This window comes from Sarcophilus harrisii, chromosome 3 (genome assembly GCF_902635505.1).
Source record: "Sarcophilus harrisii chromosome 3, mSarHar1.11, whole genome shotgun sequence".
Lineage (NCBI taxonomy): Eukaryota > Metazoa > Chordata > Mammalia > Dasyuromorphia > Dasyuridae > Sarcophilus > Sarcophilus harrisii.
Genome location: NC_045428.1, coordinates 51,981,149 through 52,003,272, shown reverse-complemented (window position 1 = coordinate 52,003,272; position 22,124 = coordinate 51,981,149). Strand labels below are relative to the sequence as shown.

Sequence of the window (22,124 nt, the reverse complement as noted above, 5' to 3'; positions counted from 1 at the left end):
TCATGTAGTCAATATGAGAGAAGCTCTATTTCACTGTTAGGAAAGTTTTGTTGTTTTTTTTTTTTTTTTTCCATCGAGTTGAATTTTTTTTCTACGTCTGCCCATTCATTGCTCCTGGGTCTGCCTTTTTGGATTGACAGAACAAGTTCAGTACTGCTTCCAGGTGAACAGGCTGTCAAATATTTGGAGATACATAATGTTTCCACTAACGTTTCTCTTCTCTAGAATAAAAACTTTCCAACTCCTTCCACCATTTCTCATGTGGTACTGTCATTAATCCCTCAGAATTGTGGGAAGCTTTCTTCAGAATCTCATTGGCTTATCAATTACTTTTTTGTCTTCTGTTCATCATGAACACACAGAGGAAATGACCAAGTAAGAAGTCAACAAATCACCAAGCATTTATTAAATGCTTATATGCCAGGAAATATATTGAATGCTAGAGAAGCAAACAGAAAACAAAGGAAGGACAATCCTTGCTTCTGAAAAGCTTGTGTTCTAATAAGGACAATACAAAAAAAGCTGAAAAGAAAGGGCTGGGGTGAAGGTCCTCATATCATGGTGGAGACAGTCATAAGTGAGACATAGATTGTAATGAAGGAGTGAAGATGGTTGGCAGGGGGCAGCTATGTTGCTCAGTAGCTAGACCACCAACCCTAGAGTCAGTTTCTGAGTTCAAGTCTAGACTCAGTTACTCAACATTTACAAACTGTGTTAATCCCATCTGACTCATCCAAAAAAATTGACTGTCCTGTGGACCTTTCTTTAAATGGAAATCCTAGGAAGAAATGACCAGTCAGAAGAAGGAGCCACAAGGGAGAGGAATTTTCCTAGTAGAGATGGTTATAAGGGTATAAGAATCTCCCAAGATAAAAAGGCTATATAGGAACATGGGGACATGAAAAGAATCTCCCAAGATGAAAAGAATGATGGTAGCTCATTAAATAATACGTTTTGTTACCTTTCAGTAAAGCATGAAACCAAGTTCACCAATTGTTTTATTTCTTACTATGAAGAGATCTTATGAATCTTCCTTCCATTTAAGGGAAACTTTGTGTGTTCTAGTTTCACATCTGACTGGAATGTCAGTACCGATATGGTTCATTTCCTCAAGCAGTATATCAACTCATTGTTCACTAGACAAAGATCTTTTAAATATAAGCTACCCAAAAGATAAATTAATGTTTACATATGGTCTAAAAATTATTTCATTCTTAGCACCTTCTTGCTTTTCCTCAGATAAGCCATCATCAGAGGAAGAAGCTACTTAGAAGAACCATTTTGTATATTTATGTGCTTCCACTACCTGGAACATATTGACCCTTAATAAATGTTTATTAACTGATTGTTCATGGCCAAAAAAGCCATAACCTAGAGGCTTACTGGTAATGAGCCTCTCTAGACTAAAAACAAATCTGCACTGATTTTTCCTCAACTACATAGCTATCACTGGGGACAAAACTCAAGCCTTACAGTAAACAAAACCTGCCAGAATATATGTTCCACTGGCATAAAACTCCTCACCATTGTGAGACACTGGAGTAGAACTTTTGTGAAGTTCTACTTTTTTGATACCTTTTACTTTGATAACTATAGATAGATAGTGCAGTAGACAAAAAACTAAACTTGGGATCAGAAAGTCAAATTGAGTTTGAATCCTATCTCATACACTTACAAGCGATGGAAACATGACCAAGCAACTTGACCTCCCTGAGCCTCAGCTCTCAGCTGTAAAATAGGGCTGATGATAGCATTTATACACATCTTAGGAATTAATACACGTAAAGTGCTCTGCAGACTTTAACTTAGGACAATGTTTCACACAGGGAAATCCAATGGCTTCTTTGTAAGGAATGACATTCTCTGGTTCTCAGGTCTCCTTTCAAACACATAGGAACTAGAGGTTGTTTATCTCATGACAATCCATCTTCTCCATAAGCACCACTGAGCATTCTTGAATGTCTCTTTGGTTCTTATGCCTAGAAGCCATTTAGTTCAACTCACTCATTTAACAAATAAAGAAACTGAGGCAGAAACTAGAGTTAATTATGAAGTGTGTTCTCCTTCTGCCAGAGTTGAGATTTCAAATATATTTATTTTATTTATATTTAATTTTAATATTTAAGTTGAATATACTCCATACTTGCATGTCATATTCTAAAAAATACAATGCCATATTTAATTTTCCTCTTTCTGTGAAGGCCACTATCATGTTCAATATCTTAGTCACATATTTGGCTCTTCTCTCCTCCTCCTCCTCCTATCCGCCCCCCCCCCCCACTTACATCATGACTTATAGAATCCTGTTTCCATAATACCTCTCTCATCTGCCCCCTTTTCTCCATTCATCCAGGCATTACCCTAGTTCAGGCCTAATCACAATTTATCTGGATTATTATAATAATCTCTTACTATCTCTAGCCTCTCTTTTCTCCAATCCATACTTCCAATTAGCTTTCAAAATATACTTTCTAAGTCTGATGATGTCACTACCTTGTTCAAACTCCAACAGATGCTCCCTGCTATACCAAGAATGAAATATAGAGTCTTTAATCTAGCATTCAAAACCCTCCTCTATAGGAAGCCAGCCTACTGTAGCCTTATTTCAGACAATTCCTCTTCAAGTACTCTGTTTTTTAGGCAAAGTCTTGTACTGTTAGCTGTGTGTCTCTTTGCCTGGCTTTCTCTTGTTTCCACATAGAATTATAGAGAAAGTACTTGGAACTATCTATTAAAGATCCTTTTTCTCCTCCTGCCTTAGGAAATATGTCTTCTGTAAAGTCTTCTCTTAGCCTCTTCAAGCAAGACAATCTAAAAGTTAAGGACCCCGGGGTCATTTGGAATTAAACCTGGATATCAAGCAAGATTTAAACAAAATGATCCACTCAACAAGTAGTTTTACTGCTTCCTTTTAACACATTGTCTAGATTTTTCTTTGGTCCTTTCCATACTGTACCTTGTCATATTTTTGTCACTTTACCCCACCTGCCCTGCTCCCCACACATACACCTCTTCATTTGATCATAAAATCCCTGAGATTAGGGCCTGTGTTATTTTCCATTTTTGCATCCCAAGAAACTACCATGAGGCCCCTCATATAGTCAGCACCTAAGGAATACTGCTTGAATTGAATGGGATATTAGTACAGATCTCAATCTCCTACAAGCAAAAGAAGTAAAACGTCCCACCCATTTAAACATGCACCTCTCTTGGACAAAGTCATTAGAGTATATCATTCATATTGGCTCAAAACCAGCTTACTGCTTTACAGACTAAAAAATATAATAAAAAGCAGTTTGGGTTTGTTGTTCCCAAAGAAGGAAGAGAGCACAAACCGCAAAGATGACATTTTTATTCTCTGTGGGGTAAAAGTTTGGTCAGAGCAATATTCCTGTATTTAAAAGTTATATATGTAAGTCTAAACATTTTTATGATCACTAGTCTAAAATTTGCAGAATCGTGAAAAATGATTGTTTCTTCTATCTTGACAGATTTACAACAATAATGTCCTTTGAACAAACTACTCTCTGTAGGAATTAGGGGCACACAGTTAGCTTGGTCTTTGAGTAAAATTCATTCCAAAGTAATTTCATTTGAACAAAATCTCCTGAATCATAAATGTGCTTTGAAAGGTCAGGACAAATATGGTCCCTAAAGTGCAATGTTTCTAAAGCATTTTAATCTGGTACCTTGTTTTCATTTCATCAAATGGTCAAACAGTGCACAGAGCAACCACCCAGGCAGTGAATTGCCATTTTTAGGTCATAATTTTCCATGTACAGTCTGATGTTTGGGATAGGGGAAAAGAAGGAGACTAGTGTGTAGACATGATGTAATCCTTTATACTAACCTGTCAGTTTTAAATAGTCATTAACTATAAACAATAATAGCTTAACTTGTGAAAGTACATTTTGCTTCTCTGAACAATGGCATTGAGGGCTGAAGATGCAGAATAAATTGTCTATTTCATAAAATAATTACTTAGTAATTACTCCTTTTAAATATTTATTATAAGTAGATAAAATGTGTGGTGCCCCATTTTAATTCAGACAGTGTTCTGATCATCCCTTCAAATATTTTCTACAACATATAATGGAGCCTTTATTTTAAAAAAAAATTATATAATAAATTTGTTTTAATTCAAACTCAAATCAATTTTGATATTCTTGAATATAGAAAAACAATATATAAATTGATGATGATGATATGTTCAGTCATTTTTCATCATGCTCCACTCTTCATGATCTCATTTAGGCTTTTCTTGGCAAAGAGATGGAGTGGTTTGCCACTTCCTTCTCTGTCTCGTTTTACAAATGAGAAAACTGAGGCAAACAAGGTTAAACAATTTACCCCACGAATAAGTGTCTGAGGCCAGAATAGAACTAAAGAAAATGAGTATGTCTGACTTCAGAGTCTGAACTATATGTACTATGGAGGCATCTAGTTGCCCCAGTGGTCATTAGGGCACAGTATCACCTTAATCTTTTATTCTATCTGCCCCGCTTTGCACTAGTAATAATCTAGCATGAATATTTTATTCTTGTTTACATCATTTCCTCACCATCCATATACTCCTCAACTACTTCTAATCCCATTTCTGATCCCAGGAGTCTTACAAAACTGTTTTCTGAAGGGTAATTAATGACCTCAATGAATAATGCTAATAATTTTTTTTCTTCCTCATCCTCCTTAACTTTTTATTACTTCTTGATACCAGTGACCACACTCTCCTACTTTGGTTTTCATAACATTATTCACCTCTGGTTCTCCTTCTACCTGTAGGATAATTCCTTCTGTTTTCTACCATCCATTTCCCACCCTCTCAGCATGGATATTTCTCAAAGTCTGGTCCTGTCTAGTACCCATGTACTTTAAAATCTAGTAAAATTGATCTCTTTGTTGCACTTCTCACAAAATTCTGTTCCCTAAAAAAAATTTATGTAAGTGTTTTCCTCTTGTCTGGAATGTACTACCCACCCCAACATTCCAAATTGAATTTTCTCTCTGAACCCTAATATACCTGGAACCATTATTACTCGTCTGCATTCTTGAAACCCTACATTATATTAAACAAAGTATGCCAAAAGACCTAGTACAGTTTTAAGTTTTAGTAAATTAAAACTGAGCCTTTTGGGACACTCTGCATATTGTATCCTCTTCTACACGACCATCCCCCAAACACCTGAATGTGTTGTCTTTGCCTCTAGCTCTAGGACTTACTGTAGTGGCTAAAAATTAGAAAGGTAGATCAATGGAACAGAGTAGAAATACAATTTACAGCAGCAAATAAAGCAATCTTGTATTTGACAAGTGTAAAGACAAGATTTGGGGGTAAGAATTCATTATTTGGTAAAAAAAAATTTGTTGGGAAAATTGGAAAGGGGTATGGCAAAAATTGAGCATAGATCAGTATCTTATACCATTTATTAAGATAAACTATATACATGATCAAGATATAAAGAATGATGTTACAAGAAAATGTAAAGAACATGGAACATATTACTTATCAGACATGGATGGAGAACAATTTATGCATAAATGAGATAAAGAGCAGAACGAGATATAAAATGAAAATTTTTGATTACATTAAATTGTGATAGGAGTTTAATAAATGTTTAATTGACTTTAACATCTCTATTACCTTCATTTCAGTCATAATAAATCCTCAGCATAGTTTCAGATAATTTTTCTTTGCTATCCCAAAAGTATATGTGTTCTATCAATATGGTTGCATTTATTTAGCAGAACTATCTCCCTAAAAAGACTTCTCTCAAAAATTGTTTTACTAAATATAAACCACTTAATCTCTATCAACCGTGGCCATGTTATCCACTTCAAAAATAAGGTTCATCTTTTAGCCAGACCAATAGTGACTGAGAATCTAGGACCAACAGAATCATAACTTCAATGATCTCTAAAGGTTCCTTCTTAGGAGTCAATGTAACAATTACAAACTGCTCCTGCAAACCTGAGTGCTATTTTCTTGGTTACAGAGCTATGATTTCATCAGTATTGGGACTTTCCAGTGGGAAAACCTCTTTCACTGAAAGATTGGCAATTTCTCTCTTAACTAATCATCCCAGAATCTAAGAGAGTTGATTAAGGCACAGAGAGATTAAATGTCTTTCCTAGAGTGAGAAAACTAATATGGATGAAAGCTAATATGGATGGTCTTCCTAACACTCCAAGGCTGGCCCCTCTGTCCATCATATTATACTGCCTCAGAGAGAGATAAAATGTCTTCTTTTATTTTTGGATGAGCTCTCTCTGCCACCCTTTAGTGTACCTTCTTACAACCCTACTATAACAGAGTGCCTTCTTAAGGTCTAAAAATGGCTTTTTTTTTACAATGCAATTACATTTTAATAAGGATCTTTTCAACTTGTTCTAATTATGGCCTGAGAATCATATCTTTTGAAAGTCTCTTCAGATGAGTGAAATATTACCTCTATTACAGTCCATCAATGCACTACTATTAAAAGTAAAAAAGACAGCCTATTGATCATTTCATATCAAGAAGACAGTCTAAAAAATGTGGATGGCATGGAAGAGAGCACCAATTTCTCAAATTATTCTGGTCCATTTCTTTTTGACAAGTAAGAGAAAAATCTGGTAATGGTATCTAAGTTTCTTTCTTAAGTGACTATTACATTTTTTCCTGGATCCACAATATATGTGAGATTGGCATAATAATGACTTAGAGAAGAAAATGTTTCTAATCCATTATTCTCAATAACCACATTCATCAGTCATCTTCTGCACTCTGATATTTTCAAAGTGTTGCTCAAATATTAGACATCTGGTTTTCCATCAGGACTTTGAGGATGACTAATCTGGTAATGCACTTATGAATCAAACTTCCTCTATTGTCTCATGACCACAATCTTGAGGCTAGAAATAATCACTGGTAAACCAGTCATTAGGAATGTTAGCTTTTTTTTTTTTTTTTTTTTTTTTTTTTTTTTTTTTTTTACTAATTATGGTACAAATTAAATTGGAGGGAAAAAGCAGAATAAATTTACCAAACACTTCAAAACAATAACTTTTTATTGACAACTTTTGGTTTTTATATTCTTGTTTCCTTCCCAGGACACACATACAAAGAGAGAGAGAGAGAGAGAGAGAGAGAGAGAGAGAGAATATCATCCCCTTAACAATGAATAAAATAGAAGAGGAGAAAAAATAATTTGGTTTTTTATAAAGAAGGAATAACTAAAAAGAAATGCTCATCTTACTGTAAGCTAAAGAGAAGCTTCAGAGTCATATTCTTTTCAAAAATGTTAATCCTGAATATTAACAAAAAATGACCTGTACTTTTTAAGTCCTCTTGCCTGACAAAATCTGAAAGGAAAGAAACAGTAGGTTCCACTTGGTGGAATAAAATGAATAATATCCACTAAATAAGGGTCTTCCAGAACTCATGGCTGTCTTACCTTAAGAAAAGACTTAAAATAAGACTATAAAGTAGCAGAGACTTAAACTCCTGGTTGGTAAACATTGTGTTGGGAAAGTGAAATCAATTAGATAAAAGACACAGAAGGTAGAGAGTACCACACACAATTCCAGGACAAAGAATGATTCCTTTTTATGAGATGTTAAGTATCTAGATGTGACTGATAGGATAAAACTCAAGAAAAGGAAATATGATGACAAAGACAACCTTAAATACCAGACATAAGAGTTGGGATTTTCTTTGATAATCAATAGAGAACATGGATTTTTGAGAAGAAGCATGTATTGATCTCTCTAAAAGAAAGATTATTTTGGCATTGGATGATTCTAGATTGGGGAAGTAAGGGGAATAATAACTGTAAGTAGGTTCTATAGTAGATGGTAAATAGCTGGTAAAGAGGGATTTTACCTAGGACAAAGCAGAAGAAATATAGATAAAGGTTTAAATTTAAAAGATGCTGACAAGGAAATGGTGATAGCTCATATTTACCAAGAACTAAAATGTTTGCAAAGCATTTTCCTCCCACCAACCCTGTGAAACATAGAGTGAAAGTATTCTTATCCTCACTTATATGCAGAAAATGAGACTCTGACCCATGGTATGACATAATTACTAATTGACCCACTCCAATGGGGTTCAAAACTAGGTGTGGTGACTCCAAGTCTAACATTATATATGCTAATTTCATACATGTAGGAATCATACTGTATGGTTTTTAGAGAGCTGAAATTCTAGTTCTCTGTTCTACCTAGATTACCTTAACTTCTCTGGACCTGAATCTCCTCTCTATAAAATGAGGGAGTAGAGCTAAATGACTTCTTTCAGACCTAAATGTATGATTCTATGAGCCTGAAACAGCTATGTGGTAGAGTAGATAGAGTGTTAGACTTAAGAGTCAGAAAAATCAAATCTTGCCTCAGTCCCTTACAGCTGTGTGATCCTCTTTCAATTGTGGCAACTTCATCTGTAAAACAGAGGTTGGACTCAATGGCCTCTATGTACTCTTCTAGCTCAAAATCTATAGATCTATATTCTTTTTTATAAATTTTATTTAATATTTGTATTTTCTCCAGTTACATATAAAACAAATTTTTACATTAGTTTTTAAAACTTTGAGTTCCAGATTCTTTCCCTTCCCCTCCCTGCCATTGATAAGGCACATGTGAAGTTATTCAATAATTTCCATAAAAGTCACGTTGTAAAAGAAAGCATAGATCTCTGCCCACCTCACCCCTCCAAAAAAAACCTCAAGAAAAATAAAGAAAAAAAAGTATCCTTCAGTCTGTATTCAGACACAATTAATTCTTTCTCTGGGTACTGATAACATTTTTCATCCTAAGTCCTTCAGAGAAGTCTTGGATCAAAAGGTATTGCCGAGAATAGCAAAGTCATTCACAGCTTGATCCTATGTCTTCAGAGTTCTTCATGTTGCTACTTGCTCACACCTGCCATTTAACTTTTCATTGTGCTCTTGTGATATAGCACTGGGGCTACAAAGACAAAAGTGAAAATCGTTCCTATGCCGAAGGAGTTTACAATCTCCACTGCTCATAATGAACAGCTTTTCCTAAGGTTTTGGTGGGCTTACTTCTCTTCCTGTCCATTTTTTACTCCAGTCAGAAAAACATACTAAGTATTCTTCTCTCCTTTGCTACAAGGTATGTTAATTAATGAGGTTCCCCTTAGGAGAGGAAAGAGAACCTTCCAAATTGGCTGAGAAGTAAGACACTGGAATCTAAAAGGCTAGCTTATCTGGGGAAAAAGAAATCTTCTCCTTGGGTTTCTGCCCCAAGGCAAGAATATGTTCTGGCTCTGGCTGTTATTTGTGCTCAATTGCATCACTTGGACAAAGTTTTTCAGTCACGACAAAGCCACAGCTTGAACTGCCTGTCTAGTTTTGTGGCTAAATCCTGCCCCCTACAGATTATTTCTTTCAAGAATATTATATTAAATTGTATCAAAATGTTATTGTTAATATAATTCATACATTAATGTGTTAGTTAACAATATAATATGATATTAAATTGTATGATGCAATTTGTACAAATACAAAATATCAGTTGTGTAGATTGTTGGAGTTGGAAAGATCAGGTTGTCCAAACTCTTCCTTTATTGATGAAGCAATAGCCCCAGAGAGATGAATTAACTAAACTTACACAGAAAGCGACTCAAGTGGGATTCTAATCAGCTTACCTGGCTCCAGACACAATGCTGTTTTTATTTTGTTTTATTTTGTTTTACCTCCACAGGATCTAGTTATATCTCCCATACTAGGTTTTCTCTCCTAATTGTATTGCTATTATTTTGAAAATTTCCATTAAGGAACTGCATAAGTTGCTATCTCTAAAACCCAAAAGAGATATCTATTATCTTTTTTAAAGTCTTGAATTTTACTTTGTAGATATCTTGTTTTGTGTCCCTTCATTTCTAAATATATTCCACCTTGATTTGTTACCCTTTAATACGGATGGGGCAATGAGCTGGCAAAATGGATGCTGGAATTGGAGTCAAGAAATCTGGAGTTCAAAGCTAGCCTCATATTCTTATCAGTATGACCCTGCACAAGCGACTTAGTGTCTGTGTGCCTTGGTTTCTTCAACTGTAAAGTGGCAACAATATCTACCTCACATAGTTGTTGGAAGAATAAAATTCGCTAACATTTATAAAATGCTTAGCAGAGTGACTAGCACATAGTAAGCACTATAGAAATGCTTATCCCTTTCTAACCTTAATAGATTAAAAAGCAATTCAGAAAAACCAACATATCAACCACACCCGAGAGCATATGGCATAAATCACTAACAGTGAAAATTAGGGGAGAAAGCCTCGTGTGGGAGATATAACTGGGTCCTGTGGAGGTAAAACAAAACAAAACAAAAAAACAGCATTGTGTCTAGAGCCAGGTGAGCTGATTTGCATATAAATCATTATATACATACATATAAAAACAGAAATGCATATCAGATTTTTAGCAATGAATATAAACTGTTTAAATTAGAAAAGATCTCCCTTCCTCACCTCTGCTGGTGTGGTGGTACATTTTCCCTTTCCAGTACATTGTACATCATGAGACTTGCTGTCCACTGGCACACAGGTGCTGACCTTCACGACCACAGTCAAACGCAAAGCCACGATACATTTACTAACAGAATCATTCACGAAACCTAAGAAGAAAAGGGAACATTTTTTTCTTTGAGAGAAGGTCAGATAAACTGCCACACTAGCAAGATAGAAAACACTATCAAAATAATATTCCAGTTCGGCAAAGAAAATGAAATTTAACATAGCAAGTAATCAGCAAACATGTTGATTGACATTTTATTTTGGTCATTAACTCTCTGATTTTAAACTATGCAATTAAACACAGTAATTGAAGCAGTACACAAGAGGTATTACAAAATTATAGAATCTCAGTATGTGAAAGAACTTCAGAGATCAACCAACCCAACCCATGCCTGACCAAAAATCCCTTCTACAATATCCCAAAACTAATGGCTAAAGTTTTTGTTCAAAGGCCTCTAACAGAAGAGAAACTCACCATCACCCAAGGCCATTCTACTGTTGGACAGCTCTAATAATTGGGAAGCATTTTCCTTCAAGCCTAGATTTGTCTCTTTGAGTTTCTATCCCCTCTTCTTTGTTCTGGTGATTGGTGTCCCCAAAAAGCAAGTCTAATCCCTTTTCCATATGAGAGAATTTCAAATATGCATTCAAATTTACAATTATATGTCAAAAGAGTTTGAAGGTTATATTCAGTATTATTTGGAAAACTTAAATATAATTTACCATTTGGCAGTAATACAGGGGAAGACAATCAGAAAAATGTTAACTACATCAGTGAAACTGATCATTGTATGACTTTGTTAGATTTCTAATTTTCTCATCAAAACCACTCATTTATCCATGTATACTTCCTTCAAAATAATGCACTAGTTCATTTGCTAGATAATCAATATTTAAGATCATGGTACACCCCATCCACTCACCTCAGGTCTCTTCATGCTCAAGCATAACTAACTAGTACAGCCAGATTGACTGCTGGGGCACTAACATGGATCATTAAGCTGGCTGAGATGACAAGCCTGGCTACACTGCAGCCTGGTCATATAACTCTTCTAGGCTGACCTCTGATGAGACTTGGAAAATGTCTTATTCCTCTTGTTGCTGAGCCCTTGCCCAGGAGTGAACAGCTTCACAGCTAATAAGACATAGCTTCTACACTACTTTCCTGTGTCACAACTATCCCCCTTTTCCACCTTGTCAAGTTCCTTTCCAAGTTTCCCAGTGGGGAAGCAGGATTGGAGAAAGAGGTCTTTTATTTGTACTACTTTGGTTCATTTTTGATGGTTAGCTTGCTAGAAATCACAACTCCACCAATTTAGCTTGCTTCTACAGCATGGGGCACAAACCCAGAAACTGACAGACATGTCATAAACACATTTAAGGAAGTCAATAATGGTTCCACTCCATTCCTTCCATTTCAATGGGACCTACTTATCACTCCTTTTAAGCCAGAATGGGAGGTCACTAAAACACATGTATTAGACTCCATCAACCTGTCATTTGAATTTCATTTCACCCTGTAATGGAAAAATGCATTGTGAGAAATTTGGTGGAAAATATTAAAAATAAAAATAGACTTTCCATGTATTTTTTCCCTTTTTATTCTTCTAAAAGCATTGTAGGAAAGTAATGTTTGAAAGGAGCTCAGTTATTCCCATTTCCCATTCTTTTACTGAAATCACAAGCTTGATGCTTTAATTAGTTGAAGTAAAAAAACCAACTATTTCTCATTGGAAATGGGACGTCATGATGCATTAGAATTTAACAAATAAAAAGGTTTCACATGAGGAATTATTTATCTTTTAATGTATACAGTTGTTTTGGTCTTTTAAGTTTGTCAAAACTTAAAAACTTTGTTAAAATGGCAAAAGGAAGGCAAAAAACATCACAAGTGTTTTCTCATGACCTTAGGGGTTAAGCAACCTTTCAATGGGGAAATGGGGAGATAATTACCACTTCACAAGGAAAATGGAAGAAAGGAGAAGGTGTTGTGAAATAAGATCAAGAAGTTCTGCCCACTGGTAGAATGGGCATACTTGCATACTGCAGAAATGCCATGTGGAGCTGAACACCTCCTAGACAAGAAAGACTGGGAGATCAGGTTTTTCTATTTTTAAGAGATTTCTTTTACATAATACCAAGGACCACCCAAGTTAATCCCAAAGGATAATATCAAAAAGAGGGCAGAGTCCTAGATTTAGACTTTAGAAACAGGCACATCTAAGCTTTTCATTTTATAGTTGATAAAATTGACATTCTATGAGTTTAAATGACTTGTCCAAGATCACACAGCAAGAAAGTCCCAATTTTAACTCGGGTGTTCCTGATTTCAAGTCCAGAACTTTATCCACTGTGTCCCCTAGTTGTCTCCATCACTATAGCTAAACCCCTCTTAGCCACTTATGGCCTTATCATCCATAGGTTTACCCAGATACCTTGTCAATCGCATTTTTATTTCCTGAAGATTGTAGTCAGAGAGATTTTCAAACTCTCAAGATGTTCTGGTCCATACAGAGAAACAACAATTTTAAAAGAGATTGAGTTCTAGTCTGTGACTTTCTTAGTGAATGGCAGTAGTGGAGTGGAAATGAAGGCATAGGAGGTGAGCAATTCCAAAAACTAAGAGGACAGAACATTAGCTGGGTCATCCAAATAGATAAATAAGTCTCCAAAGGTGATGGCATGGGAAGGGGCTGAGAAGGTCATTTAAATCCAAATCATAAAGAATGGTAGGACAATAACTAGGAAGTCAGAAGAGACCAGAACTAATGATTGGGAAAGTGTGGTATAGTGGATGTCACACATGCAAAGGAAATGTCTAGAAGTAGGTATTGGAAGTAAGAAATAGACTAACTTGGGGGATAGGATTACTGAGGGAAGGAATAAAATTATTCTGATGATTTTGCCACTGTTCAAAACTTTGTTAGGACTGTAGTAAAGAACTGTTGGGGCAACTAGATGTTACAGTGGACAGAGTACAAGCACTGGAGTCAGGAGGACCTGAGTTTACAGACAATTAACACTTACTAGCTGTATGATACTGGACAAGTCACTTAATCCCCAATTGCCTCATAAAGGAAAGGAGGAAGGGAGAAGGGGAGGAAGGAAGGGAGAAAGGGAGGGAAGGGAAGAGGAAGAGGGAGAGGGAGAGAGAAAAAGAAAAGAACTATTGTCTCCAGAACTTGAGGAATATTGCTTAGAAAAGTTCAAATACCAGTTTATAGATGGAGTAACCTTGGACACTGGGCCTTAGTTTCCTCATCTTTAAAATAAAAAAAAAATATCAATATTAGAATTATAGAATTGTAATAACATTAAAATTGTAATATCATCATCATCATTATTATTATAACATGTATAGCAGGTTTTAAGATTTGCAAAGTATTTTGCAGCTAAGGCAGGTGTGCTATTATCCCCGTTTTACAGATGAAGAAACAGGCTGAGAGAGTTTAGATGACCCAGATTCACATGACTACCACATGATTAAGGCAATATTGAAGTCTTCAAGACTCCAACACTCTCTGGGTCATGTAACAGCAAGAGAGCACCCCAATGTCTCTTCCAGCTTGGGAATCAGTGATCCTAAATTCATCAAGGGTAGTAAGTCTTTGTGTTTTGAGAGTACAATTTAATAAGAAGAAGCTAACATTTTATAGAGTACTGGCTCTATACCAGGCATTATTCTCATTTTAATTTTCAGAAAAGTCACAAGTAATTCCAAGCTAAGGCCGCTCCTAGTTCAAAGCCAGCTTGTATCCATTATGGTATTTTCATTTTCTTTTTTAGCAAATCAACACCAAAACTATAACTCTAGGGTGGGTGGAGAAGCAATAAATAAAAAGCCTTTGGGAAATTAACATACTATCACAACCTCATTTCTCTCTCTCTTTAAAATATATGAAATCTTGTCAGAAATATTTTTGTACATGTATCTAAAAGAGAAATGACAAAAGAAAAGTCTAACTTACTGTGTGAGATGTCAAAACCCTATATGAAATATGACGAATTCATTAATAGACCATGAAGAACTATGAGAAGAATATCCAGAAAAGTTTTAGGTATGAACTTCCTCTGCTACATCTACACTGATCCTCTAACTTTTATTCTCAGTATCTTTATGCTGCTAAAAATTGTGGAGGGTCTGTCCAAAGAGTTTTTGTTTATGTGGGTAATATTTATAGATATTTACTATATTATATATATGTATATCTTTATATATATATATATATTATATATAATAATGTATAATAGATATAGATAAAAGCTAATTTTGAATTTGTAGCCCCTCTAAAAGGGTTTCAGAGACCAGGATTCTCTGGACCATGTTTTGGACAAAAAAGAGGGTTCTTTGGGTGTAGGAAGGCTGTTTTTTGGTTGTTGTTTTTTACAGCATCAAAAACTAATTAACCAATATTTTCTTGGATATATTTAAATATATTTCCACATAGGAATCATCATGGCTACAGTAGCTATAAAACTACATGTCCACATGGGAGTAGGGGGAGGATTCCAAGCCACTGTGAATGAATGAATAATATTTATTAAACAATTACTTTCTGCCAAACATTGGTATCAAAAAAAAAAAATTTGAAGTATGGCAATGGAGTGAATTATTCCTAAACAATGAACAACTCTTAAGTTCCCAAGATGGTCACTACTCACTTATATTGATTAATGATTTAATTCAATTCAACAAGCATTTATTTATTGAACTCTAACCATATGCAAAATACTAGGCTTATGCACTGACGGCCATAAGGCTAGCAGAGGACAAAGGAGCTGAAGGATGAAGGAGAAATGGAAAAAGATATAACTAAGTGTTTTGATTTCTCTAATTTTATCACTATTTAAGTCACAATTGCATTACTATTTAAATCAAATTTAAATTTAAATCAAAATAATATAGAAATCAACAAGTATTTATAAGCATCTATAAATAGTAGTTATATAGGTCATGGAGATATACATACAAAAAATGCCTGAATTCAATGGGCTTCCATTAAACTGCAGGAGACCATGTAAATGCATGTTAAGTATATGCAAAATAAATACATGGTAATGGTAAGGAAGACATTAGCAGCTGGAGAATCAAGAAAGGCCTCAACAAGGGAAGTGCTTGTGCTGAGCTTTGAAGAAAAGTGGGGGTTGAAAGAAGGAAAGGTAAAAGAAACTGGAGTCCAAGAAAGAATGCAAAAAATATATTAGAAGCTGCAGTATTTCACACAGTAATTGACCCATAGTAGGTACTTAACATATGCTTCTTGAAATGAGCCAGAGTCTGTTAGTCATTAAGTTAGTCATTATAATAGCACTGCAGAAATTAATTTATTTTAAGAACCATATATGTCTTTGACCATAATATTCATTTGCATCACTTTCCCTGAGGTGGACTTTGAGCTGGGCAGAAAGAAGCCCATCTGGCTATTCTCAGGCAAAACCAAGCCCCAGACTATTCTGTTTGTATAGAGTGATTTTTTTCTATCAACTTCCATTGTCTATCCCTCTAAACAAATGGGCATCTTTAAACAATATGTGAGATATTGATTAGCACATATTAAGACAGGTCTGGGACTTGGTCTGCCAGGTGCATTGCATCTGGATCTTCCTTGATCCATCCTCTGAGTTACCAAATCTTTCTCTCCTCTCCTGAGAAAATCCCAAGTTTATATTTCCCCTATAAAATGGTGTTTATGATGAAGATTTTTGCTAAGTCCTTTTTTAAGACTAAGCCCACTATGGGGCACTCTCTCTCCCTCATAGTATCTTCCCTTTAATGGCATCTTTCTCCTTACTATACCTAACTATGCTTAGTCTGCTAACTCCTCAAGCGGTTTTAACCTGACGGTCAATGGCATCCTCAAGCATATTTCTTTGATGGATTCTCCCAAACTCCTTTCCTTGATAACCCATTGTTCTCCAAAATCTATTTCATATTTATTACTCTTAGCGCCTATTTTACCTCTTCATTTTGTCTGTAATCTTTTCTCCTAAATAAAAGCTCTTTTTGGCAAAGAGAATGGCTATTGTAAATTTGTCATATGTTTATTTCGAACTAGGAACTGCTACTCAAACCTCATCAACTTAGCTGCCCCATAATATTCTCATGATATACTATTAACTGAAAGTGTTTTCCTTCTGACTCATACATAGCTGGGCTTGTCCTCAAAGCCTTTCCAGCTTGGTAGCCACCTCTTATCCCAAACATGTATTCCTTGTCTACCACTTAGAGAAGCTTAGATCGCTATCTCCTTTCTTTTCTTTCTTTTTCTTTTTTGTTTTTTTTTCTTTTTTCCAGCTTTTGATACTAAATACCACGACCAGCAGCCCAACCCTGACTAACTATTACTGCTTAAAAAATTCTTTCAAATTCAAACTTTAGGTCATAGGTAAAGATTCTCTAAGAATAAAACAACACATACTTTGATTTCTCTTTTTCATCTGCTTCACTCAAAAGAGCCTCTCAGGCAGCTATTATGAAATATTTCTTGTCTCCTTTCTATAGAGAGTCTGTAGCCCTGCCTTTTATCTGAATTAGAATAAGTGACTTTCTTTTTATTACTATCTCACCTCTTCTGCTCAATAAATTCCAAAGGCTCCAGAAAACCGTAAATGGGGTTACAAAGAGTGAGAAAGGACTGAAACAACTAAACAAAAACAACATCTCAGTAGCTGGAAATACAGCTCTCTACACAACGAAAATCTCTTGTACTTTTTCTGTGTATTATATAGATGCATGTATGTATATATACACATATCACACATATACACACATATGTAAGATAGGGAGGTAGATAGATGATAGATAGATAGATAATGAAAGAAAGAGATAGGCGAGGGAGGGAGGGGAGAAGTGAGGGAGAAAGGGAAAGAGGAGGGAAGGAAGGAGGGAGGGAAAGAAGGAAGGAAGGAGGGAGGGAAAGAAGGAAGGAAGGGAGGGAGGGAGGGAGGGAGGGAGGGAGGGAGGGAGGGAGGGAGGAAGGAAGGAAGGAAGGAAGGAAGGAAGGGAGGGAGGAAGGGAGGAAGGGAGGGAAAAAGAAGAAAGATATGGAAAGATAATAGAAAAAAGATGACAGAGAGATAGACAGATGGTAAATTATAGACAGAAGATAGATATGGAAAGATAGACAGACAGACGGACGGACGGGTGGATGGATATACAGGGGCACCTAGTTGGTGCAGTAGATACAGCACTGAGCTTGAAATCAGCAAGATTTGAATTCAAATAACATCTTGAGACACTTATTAGCTGAGACTTCTCTGGGCAAGCTACTTAACCCCTAATTACCACAATTCCCCGTGTATAAAATGGGGACATACCAGACAAGGAAATGGCAAACCATCTTTGTCAAGAAACCTCCATGGATAAATTTCCATAGGGCCACACAGAATCAGACAATATTGAACAACAAGAATATGTAAAAATACACCTAGATATAGATACATCTAGGAATATTCACACAAATACACACGGAGGGAGGGAGGAGGGAGGAGGGAGGAGGGAGGAGGGAGGAGGGAGGAGAGTGCGAGAGAGCGCTGCCACATCTCTATTTAGATATATATGGATAGATAGAAAAACAGATAATCATGATATAGATAGGATAAATTAACCTTCCTAAATTGGCCCATTCTGGGAAATGGAGCAAAAGAGCTCTGGACTTGGAACCAGTAAGAACTGGTTCACATCCCCCCCCTCAGATACTTATTTGTTGTGAAGTAAGACACTGTGAAAATTACTTAACTTCTGTTAACCTCAGTTTTCACATCAGCAAGAATGAGGGGTAAGATTTCATAGCCTTTAAGGTCTCTTCCAGGTCTAAATTTATGATATTATGACCCTATAACTCCCATCATGTTCATCATGAATTGTTTTGATAAAAAGGAACTAAAACACTGGTGGAAGAGAGAGGTAGAAAACAGACATACCTTAACTGACCTTCTCTACCATCACTTCAAAGCCCCTCACAAATAACTTCCATTAAGTGGATGATCATGAGCTCTCAGGAGTACACCAGAGCATAGGTCCAGATAGGATTCTTAAATCAGTTTCATTTGCCTAGTAATAGAGGGGTTAAGGCCATAAAATCATTTGACCAACTTCTAAATGAATCATCCCACTCACCAGAATGCTACATTTTGTTATTATTTCACCTATCCCACTCAAAGCTGAATCATTTCTGTTAGGTTCCCAGTTTTCAGCCACATACTGATTATACAAATGAGGTAAGCTGGAAGCTTAGCTGGTAATTCCAAGTGGGCATATAATTACCGTAACTTGTTTATAATTCCTTTTGATCATGTCAGAAGAAAATTTGCAGTTTTTCATAAAGGAAGATAATTTTGTCCAATTTAAATTTTGCCATTGTAAAGTACAATAGTCCAAAGGTAATTTTAAGAGTAGAAAGCAAGACCTAAACCCTTTGCAGAGGCTCAGAGAAATGTGAAAAACAGTCTCAAAATAGAACAAACTTCATTTAAAAAACAAAACTCATTGGAAAGTTATAGGAAAGCCAAACTCTCAAGCCAGTCAAATGATGACAATGGATAGCCTTTCAACACCTGGGGACCTGCAGGTGCAGCCACATATTCTTCCTCTCTTTAGTCAAAAAATATATAAAAAATACTTATTCTACAAGGTTTTGCAAAGGTGAATTTTGAAAACTATATTTGGAAAAATAAAATACTATAAAAAATTTTAAATTAAAAAAAGAAAATATCCATTCATTTTCTTTTCCATAAATCTAAGACTTCAGCAGAAAAATGCTCACTGTATCATTGTAAATATGAAGCCCTTTCCCCATTCATGTGAGGATTGGACAAATAAAGACTATATCCTTTTAAAAAATTATTCTGCAAGTCAATGAAAACACTGGCAAGTAGGATGACCATAAAAAACATTGTTATATTCTTTAAAAAAAAAAAAAAAAAAAAAAGACTACATGCTTTCTGACTGAGTAGAGCTGGCTCTTCCTATTCCTCTATGATAACTGCATCCCAAGATCCCTTTTCCACACTTACCAAATTTTTTAGATTTTTTAAAAATTAAATTAATTTTTAAAGATAATTTTTTAAAATTTTTTATTTATTAATAAATTTAACACATTAATATTTTATAATTTATGTAGATTAATGTTTTATTAATGCATTAAATTCATTTAAAATTTTAATGAAAAATATATTTTAAAATATAAAGTTCTCTTTGTGAGAGCTAGAAAACTCTATTCTTGACTTAGTGTTTTCCTGAAGAATGGGGAGAGGAACAAAAGGGTAGAGTATAAATTCTTATGTTTATCTATTAAATAAATGAAGGAAAGAGCATTTATTAAGTACTTACTATGTCAGAGGGACTATGAAAATTAAATATTAAAAAGTCAGGCAGTCAATAAGCCTTTAGGTGCTTAACACAGTGCCAGATACAGGCAAAAAGAAATCCATTAATGTACCATCAAGGTACTTGCTTTGTAATGGAGAAGACACTTATAAAAGGAAGCTGAAAAACATGAGAAAAGGGGGAGAAAGAGAAAAAATGCCCAGAAAAAAACACAAAGAGAATCATCAGGAGTGGCTCCTGGTAAGAAATGAAGAAATGGCTGGCTTGGAAACCCTCCTTAAACAGAAGTTCTCAAAGGAGCCTTCCAGTTGAGGGAAGGACCTCAGGGACTAGGGGTATTTATTTCCTAGGTGTGAATTCCAAACCTGAAAGGATCTTCTAGGATGGAGGGTTTTCTGGGACATGACTAAGAAAAAGAAAGAAAGAAAAACAGATCCTCCCCCAAGGAATTTCCAATTGCATGGGTGAAGATACTAAGTGAAGGTGAGAGAGAGAAAGAGAGGAAAGGGAAAGGAAAGGAAAAGGGAAAAGGGAAAAGGGAAAAGGGAAAAAAAGGGAAAAGGGAAAAGGGAAAAGGGAAAAGGGAAAAGGGAAAAGGGAAAAAAAGGGAAAAGGGAAAAGGGAAAAGGGAAAAGGGAAAAGGGAAAAGGGAAAAAGGGAAAAGGGAAAAGGGAAAAGGGAAAAGGGAAAAGGAAAAAAGGGGAAAAAGGGGAAAAAGGGAAAGGAAAAAGGGAAAAAGGGAAGGGAAAAAGGAAGTGGGAAAAAGGGAAAAAGGGAAAAAGGGAAAAAGGGGAAAAGGGGGAAAGGGGGAAAAAGGGGAAAAGGGAAAAAGGGAAAAGGGGAAAAAGAAGGGGGAAAAGGGGAAAAGGGAAAAAGGGGAAAAGGGGTGGGAAAGGGGAAGGGGGAAAAAGGGGAAAGGGGGAAAGGGGTGGGGAAAAGGGAAAAGGAAAGGGAAAGGGAAAAGGGAAAAAGGGGGAAAAAGGGGAAAAAAAGGGAAAAAAAGGGAAAAGGGAAAAAGGGGGAAAAAGGGGAAAAAAGGGAAAAAGGGGAAAAAAGGGGGAAAAAGGGGAAAAAGGGAAAAAAGGGAAAAAAGGGGAAAAAGGGAAAAAAGGGGAAAAAAGGGAAAAAGGGAAAAAGGGGAAAAAAGGGAAAAAAGGGAAAAGAAGGGAAAAGAAGGGAAAAGAAGGGAAAAGAAGGGAAAAGAAGGGAAAAGAAGGGAAAAGAAGGGAAAAGAAGGGAAAAGAAGGGAAAAGAAGGGAAAAGAAGGGAAAAGAAGGGAAAAGGGAAAAGGGAAAAGGGAAAAGGGAAAAGGGAAAAGGGAGAAAGGAAAAGGGAAAAGGGAAAGAGAGAAAGGAAAAGGGAAAAGGGAAAGGGAGAAAGGAAAAGGGAGAAAGGAAAAGGGAAAAGGGAAAGGGAGAAAGGAAAAGGGAGAAAGGAAAAGGGGAAGGAAAGGGAAGGGAAGGGAAGGAAGAAAAAAAGAAAGAATTATGGTTTGAAAATAAGGAGGTTATGTAAAGGCCTGCTCTGAAGATTGTTATCCTTTAATAACTAGGCTGCAAAATATTGGTTGGTTTTTTTTACTCCCTGCTGCCATATCTTCAATCCAGCTAAATTATTCTCTAAATAAGTATACCTCTAAACTAGCATCTATCTCTTTAAAATGGCCTTTTCACATGCTTGGAACGGACTCCCTCTTCTTTACCTAATAGAATCCTCTTCCTTATGACACCTATTTTACTTGAAGTCTTTCCTGATCCCCTTCCCCAACTGCTGTTGACTTTCACCCTCCCTAACTACCCTTTACTCAACTACTTTGCATTTGATTATATTAATTTTTAAAATATTTAACTTTCAAATGTATTTCTAGCTAGAATGTAAGCTCCCTGAGAGTAGGGATCATTTCATGATTTGTATTTGTATTCACAGCTTTTAGCACAGTGCCTATCACATAGCACGTACTTAAATGTTTACATAAAATGCAATAATATTTAATAAATGTTTTCATAAACACTTAATACTTAAAATATTTGTGTAAACATTTAATAAATGATGATTAAGGATAAGAATGGCAGATAAAACAGGATAGAAAAATAGGGAAGAAAGACAGAGAAAAAGAAGGAAATGGTTTTTTAAAAATCTGAGAGAGACTTATTTGCAGATTGGACCTTTCTGGCAAACCAAGAGGTTTGTGTAACATCCACATCTTTCATTAAAAAGGTAATTTAATCTTATCCTTGTTATTTTTTATATTAGAAATATATCTTAGACTGAAATATTTAA

General features: G+C 35.6%; 1 protein-coding gene across 1 annotated transcript in view; it reads right to left on the bottom strand.

Moving 5' to 3' along the window:
- Nucleotides 1–22,124, bottom strand: part of DNER (delta/notch like EGF repeat containing) — a 326,206-nt gene that overhangs the window by 140,168 nt on the left and 163,914 nt on the right. The window contains exon 5 of the mRNA XM_031957886.1: nt 10,472–10,617. Coding sequence (XP_031813746.1) covers nt 10,472–10,617 — 146 coding nt within the window. The remainder of the gene's footprint in view (nt 1–10,471; nt 10,618–22,124) is intronic.